At 33.8% G+C, this 6,902-nt stretch overlaps 1 protein-coding gene across 1 annotated transcript in view; it reads right to left on the bottom strand.

Moving 5' to 3' along the window:
- The window catches only part of LOC136826503 (carbohydrate sulfotransferase 1-like), a 235,066-nt gene that overhangs the window by 11,857 nt on the left and 216,307 nt on the right, over window positions 1–6,902 (bottom strand). The window contains exon 3 of the mRNA XM_067083693.1: window positions 802–957. Coding sequence (XP_066939794.1) covers window positions 802–957 — 156 coding nt within the window. The remainder of the gene's footprint in view (window positions 1–801; window positions 958–6,902) is intronic.

Genomic DNA, 6,902 nt, shown 5'->3' with positions numbered 1-6,902 from the left:
TTATGGGCCTTTTTATCCTCATATTATACTGTGGTATGACAGTAAAAGACATTCATATATGAGTGTGTGTGTGTGTGTAGACAGAACAACCAGACAGCAAGGAATTTCGATCACCGATAGTTGTAACCAGCAGATAGACTATTTAGGGACCCCTCAAGCAAATGCACATCCATATAACAATAAACAACATTTTCCAGGGTTCAAATCTTATTTCCACTGCACTTTGAAAGTAATTCTGCCTTGTTTTTACGATCGCCTATGTTAGGCTGATGCAACGTAGGCGATACACATATTGTTTTGGACCATAGGGTTGTAAATTCATAATGAAAGCCTCATTAGTAAATGAAAATTGTCTGCATTAGAAATAGTCGACTTGCTTATCAGAGAAGCTATTTCTAACGAATTAGAATTTGAACAAAAATGGCTTCCCAACTACTGATTGGAAGTATTTTTTTATTAAGTAAAAAAAGGAATAGTATCTATAAATGACCTGAAGCGCTAGCTTCAGTTTTTAATAAAAATTGAACCTATTCAACATAATAATGGAAGCTAACCATAGGGCTTTGAACTCGGCTTGGAAAAGTAATTTTTGTCTGATTTTCGGAAACAAATATAATTTTATTAACGTATGATTACCCTATGAATGCTTAAACCGAGAGTTTGGAAAGGGGCGCCTGTAAAATCATACATATATATGAACAATAATGAGCGTGTGAAGCACAGTGTCAGATAATTAAATAACTAAAATTCATTAACTATGCTTAGCGTAAACTGAAGCCAACACTGTTATATTCCTTTTACCTTGATATCCGGCCTCTCCTTTATCCATGGCAAAATGAAGTGAGCTCTGGCTCTAATGGTTTTCAACAGGCGAAGTTTTGCCGCTTCACAAAAGTTCTCGACCTCAAGTTTTCGGCGGAAATATGAGAAGCCTTTGCGCTGCCACTCCGCGATAACCTAAGGAGAAATAGACGATATTCGCTCTTATTGTAAATTTGAAATTGAGGAAGTATTGAAAAGTCACTAACAGTCTTATGACTGTTTGTGTGCTTGAAAAATCTAATCAGATATCAAAATTTTTACTTGCCACTGAAATTAACATATTATAAATAAGAAAGGAGTAAGGCTGTAAGTAAATGTTTTACAAGAAATGGAGATGAAAAGCTTAAGAGAGAACTAACTGACAAACGGTGTAGTAACAAATGCTTGCAGAGCTCTATCTGTCTATCTATTCTTTGAGGAGGTGACCCAGATTGCGATGACCTGGCTCTTAGCTAGTAAAGTTGCTAGCCACATTCTTAAGTCACTGTCAAATCCAACAATGGCGAAGTGGGCCTCAACCGGGTTTTTGTGACCATACGTTTTTGTCAGCATCCATGAAGTCAATTATATATATATATATATATATATATATATATATATATATATATATATATATATATATATATATATGCTCCACAGGGAAAAAGTTAAACATTAGGTAAGAATTCTGATCGGTTTTGCCATTAGTTTTCTAAGGCATTTTCATGAAGGGGTTTTAGACAACTAAAGACAAACCCATCAGAATTTATACCATAAAATTCTTTTTTCCTTGATGATCTTTCTCTCTTTCTCTTCTTCTTCTTCTCTTCTCTCTCTCTCTCTTTGCATATATATATATATATATATATATATATATATATATATATATATATATATATATATATATATATATATATATACAAAGAGAGAGAGAGAGAGAGAGAGAGAGAGAGAGAGAGAGAGAGAGAGAGAGAGAGAGAGAGAGAGAGAGAGAATATATATATATATATATATATATATATATATATATATATATATATATATATATATATATATACTGAATATATATACATACATACATTATATATATATATATATATATATATATATATATATATATATATATATATATATATTAAATGCAACAACATATGTAAGGTCTTACAGCAGAAACATGGTCAAGATATGTTATTTACTTCAAGTTGGCCTTCCCGTGTTTCTCCTCTGGGGAAAAGTGGTGGCTTTAATGATGTTATTAGGTGTCGTCCGCGAACTTCATCTGTTGTTGCGTGTGTGCGTGAGTGTGCGTGTAGTTTTTACCGTATCATTTCTTTATAAAATTCCAGTTTGACGTGCAACGATGCCTTGTTTGTATTGTACAATGAAACACATAGGCTACATTCACCTAGCAGCCCTAGCTTATATGTGTTTAATTTATCTCTTGGGAAGGCATGGAAATGCAACGTCAGTGCTAAGATCTGCATGAAACTGAACTGCAGATATTTCCACTAGTTTGACTAAATGGATTCGGTACGGGTTCTCTTGGATTCGCGAATGAGGAATTATGAAATAAAACTTTTTCCGTATCTTGGTTACGTAAATTTCATTGATTATCATTATATTCCTAAAAAGCCACTGAAACGCTGAACTCGATTTCATAAGTAAGTTAAGTATACCTTAGTTTTACCAGACCACTGAGCTGATTAACAGCTCTCCTATAGGGCTGGCCCGAAGGATTAGACTTATTTTACGTGGCTAAGAACCAATTGGTTACTTAGCAACGGGACCTACAGCTTACTGTGGAATCCGAACCACATTATAGCGAGAAATGAATTTCTATCACCAGAAATAAATTAGCCAAAAGCTTCTCCAGAATTCAGGTACTCTACATACAAGACTTAGCACTGGCTAGATATGAAGACATCACACCTCGAGTACTTCTTACCCTGCTCACCAAATCCCATCTCGAGACAAATTAAAGCTGTTAATTGGGCACTTTCCTATCTAAGGCTGTGTGTGAGCATACATGCATAAAGGCATACGTACCCACGTTCACATACACAAATATATATACAATATATATATACACTGTATATATATATATATGTATGTATGTATATATATATGTATATATATATATACTATATATCTGTATATATACATATATATGTATGTATATATATATATATATATATATATATATATATATATACATATACATATATATCTGTGTGCCATAGACAGTGCTACAGTTGTACATAAAGATAAAACTCCATTATATTTAAAGGGTTTATTTTACAAACATATCCCGCTTTATGTATTCCAATAAACTATAATAGGTAAGTACCGAGACAGTAAACAAAACTGATATTCTTTCTATCAAGGAAGTCTGTTTATGACACTTGTAGAAATTTTTGAAGGTCATGCTTTCCACTGATGGTTTTGCTCAATTATTTCTACAATAACGGCCTCCTTAGCCAAGTTTACATTACATCCACCAGATTTCAGACCTCAAGGTATTTGATTAATTTGTTATTTTTCAAATTCGTCATGTTACATTTCAACATAGTTTTGAGATTTCTGGTATTATTCAGTTGGAATCTCTTCCATTTGGAATACATTTTCCATAGAGTTTATGAAAGTAAAACGTACCAGGACAGTTTTCTATATATATATATATATATATATATATATATATATATATATATATATATATATATATATATATATATATATATATATATATATATATATATATTCGTCTTGTAAGTGATTAGAATAAAGGCTGTTGCTCAGTGAAAATGCGAAATTTTCCAAATCAATCACAGATGTAAAACCGCTTCATTGTTTAAAAATTAGAAGGAAATCTTAGTTTTTAGTTTCTTTGGTTAATTTTTATTCCGAACATTGAGGATTTCCTCAACTACATCACTAAATCATTATGATACCTTCATACATTACATCGGGATTCTAAGTGCTGTAATCATTGCAAATTGCCAGTATGTCTCTCAGAAACATTTCTGCTGGAACGTTCAAATACTTGGGCACACACGCCAGAGCAATAGAACAGAATAAGACAACAGTTACTTCCACTGATGAGCGTAAGAGCGGGAAAAGTGCAAGTATACAAGTATATACGAGGGCGAGACCGACCCTAATATGAGTTCAGAACATTGGGGACATCATGTGTTGGTCGCAATAAGCGTGGCAAATTCCGCCAAGGCGTCCTGCGGGTGACTTGCTCGCGTTCCTAATGGTAACCTATAAACCCGAATGACAACAATAACGCCCCCTATTTTCTTTTTACCCCAACGACCAAAAGTGAGGCCTCGAGAAACTGTTGTACTGCGCTCTCTCTCTCTCTCTCTCTCTCTCTCTCTCTCTCTCTCTCTCACATACACACACAGACACACACACACACGCACACTTATTTATATGTTTCTTACACGCCATCAGTTAAAGAATACTGGTGAGTGAATTGTAATGATTGATTCCATCATTCTGTTTCCTATAGATTCTTTAAATTTACGGTGAAAGGCCGCTGTGAGTCCTCAGCTCTTCTACTAATACAAAAAGACGAAATGTCTTGACATGTTAGGATATCTAAGTGTTTCTTGTAGAATGCGATTAAAAGAATTTTAGAGCTAATTCAGAAAGCCGTTAAACTTAAGAAGGGTATACTCGAAAATAATATTAAAAATGAGAGGATATATAGTTAAATGAGTAAGCTGAAATATAATACAAGCAGTAGAAGGAATTTGCAAGCGAACTGATTCCCGTTCATTGGTGTCTTTTTTGTTACGTTGCCTAGTTTCTGCACACGCTTTTCTTTTTGTAAATGTGGAGTAACTTAGCTCTTCTTGAAGAAAAGTGATCTTTCAAATCCCCCAAAAGCTATAGATTTCACACCTATTATTAATACAAGGATTCGAAATTTTGGTAACCTATCAGTTTCTCAAATACTTCGAATAAATGCAACGAATTTCGAGAGCAAAACCACTATGATTTTAATTAGGTTTGTCAACTCTGTGAAACTGGAGAATGTTTTAATCTTACTCATAATAGAAGTTGTAGTAGAAGTAGGTGTCTAAGTCTCTGTGACAGCTCTCCCTTTTCTTTTGATTTTCCTTTGGCCAGAAGTTGTAGTAGTAGGTGTCTAAGTCTCTGTGACAGCACTCCCTTTTGTTTTGATTTTCCTTTGGCCAGAAGTTGTAGTAGTAGTTTAATAGCACCAGGGCAATCTACAGAATGTGCCATAAGACTATAATTGCCAAAATCATTTACCTTTCTATATTAATTCATATATCGGTTTTTATCTAAGAACTTTAAATTTCACCGTTAATTACTGCGGTACCCCTTTCCTTCCTTACTTCCAGTATTCTTTACTCTTTCCATTCTTGTCATCAGTGACCTATCTCTCTCTCTCTCTCTCTCTCTCTCTCTCTCTCTCTCTCTCTCTCTCTCTCTCTCTCTCTCTCTCTCTTGGCCTCAAGATTGACCTCTGATATTTGTTCCATGCCATAAGGCGTCCTTCCATCAAGAGTCTTACTAGACTTTGAAAAATGTCTGACTGTGGATTTTATAACTACTGTTCAATGTTTCTTTGAACAAATGTTCCCGTATTTGTTTTTCTATGAGCTTTAAGCCATTCAGTTCTTTAGGATGTATATATAATTCAACCTCCTACTTTTATCAACATTTTCAATAGCTCTCGAAGAGATCAGTCATAATTTCAAGGAATAAAACAGTTTCTTTAAGAAAAAAGTATTTCTATTCTGTGTTCTTTTTTGAAATCCTAGCTCTACCGCGTTGTTTCCCTAATACAGAGGCTGGAATAGAAAAATATCGTATTTGAGAAAAAAGCGCTTCAAAAACATTTTAATCATTTAGGTTAAAATTCATTCACTCCAAGTTAGGTGCACCTAACACATTTCTTACCGAATTAGTTTTGGAGTAGACAAACTACAGCTTTTTTTTTCCTCAAAACCAAGGGAAATAATAGCTAAGGTAAATACACTATCCAGTCTTGTTTCCAGGGAAATTCTGTGATAATGAGGTAATTATTCTCACTGTGCGTACCATCATGGAAGCTATAGACACAAAGGCCAGGGTATTTGAAATAACCATAATGAACTTACCAGGGAAAGTGTTTCCCGTTAGATGTTACTTTATGTATGTGACTGTCAGTTTTAAATATCTTGGTTACATGTTCGTTTATATCTACTTATCTATCTATCTCCCTATATCTCCATGATTATACATTGTTATGAATTTCCCCCTCTTTCACTGTATCTCTGAAAACAATTGACCTTAAACTTGGAATTTTTCAGCTTTATTGTGACTTAACAGGCTAAGTAAACACTGATATGATATAAAACCGAAATAAAGTTTTTCAACACACGGAAAACAATCTTTTATCTTGCACGCTAATCATAGACTATTTTCAGTGATTTTGGATGAAACTCTTGCTGTTATTTTAATTTCGGACTGTTTGTAATTAGTTGATAATTTGCTCTTTCACGCAAAACTGGAGTGATTCGTATTTACTATCTTTGCGTGCACTGGTCTTTTCAAAATACTGGTTCTGTTTTCATTTAGTTCTGAATCGGAATTCTTGTTATTACAAGATTCTGCCTCTGAAAAATTTTGACTCTTAATTCCATTTCCGAACAACCATTTCTTGACATTGCTTTCAAGAACCAAATTGCTAAGAATGCTATGTAGAAATGACAAAATTTCACCAAATTTCAGGCACTTCAATGACACGCACTTGTTTGCATTTCTTTCTATAATCTGAATTGCGGGTTTTACAGGTTTAACGTTCCTTTTTAATTATCCATATACACGCCTTACTTTTTGTTTTCTAGTTTTTAAAAATTGTTCGCATGGTGTTGAACAGAAGCTCTGGTGACCAAATAATAGCCTCATCAGATACCATATGATCTATCTTTTTTTCTTTAAAATTTACTGAGAAACATATCACCCGTTACTTAATAGCTAGAAAAATCTTTGCTTATTATGGTGCTGAGTTAGAAATGATATTAATAAAATCTTACCATCCTCACCAAACGCAGAAATGGGTATTAAAGGACGACTACTGT

The sequence above is a fragment of the Macrobrachium rosenbergii genome, chromosome 41 (assembly GCF_040412425.1).
Source record: "Macrobrachium rosenbergii isolate ZJJX-2024 chromosome 41, ASM4041242v1, whole genome shotgun sequence".
Classification (NCBI taxonomy): domain Eukaryota; kingdom Metazoa; phylum Arthropoda; class Malacostraca; order Decapoda; family Palaemonidae; genus Macrobrachium; species Macrobrachium rosenbergii.
This window is presented reverse-complemented; position numbering and strand designations above follow the sequence as displayed.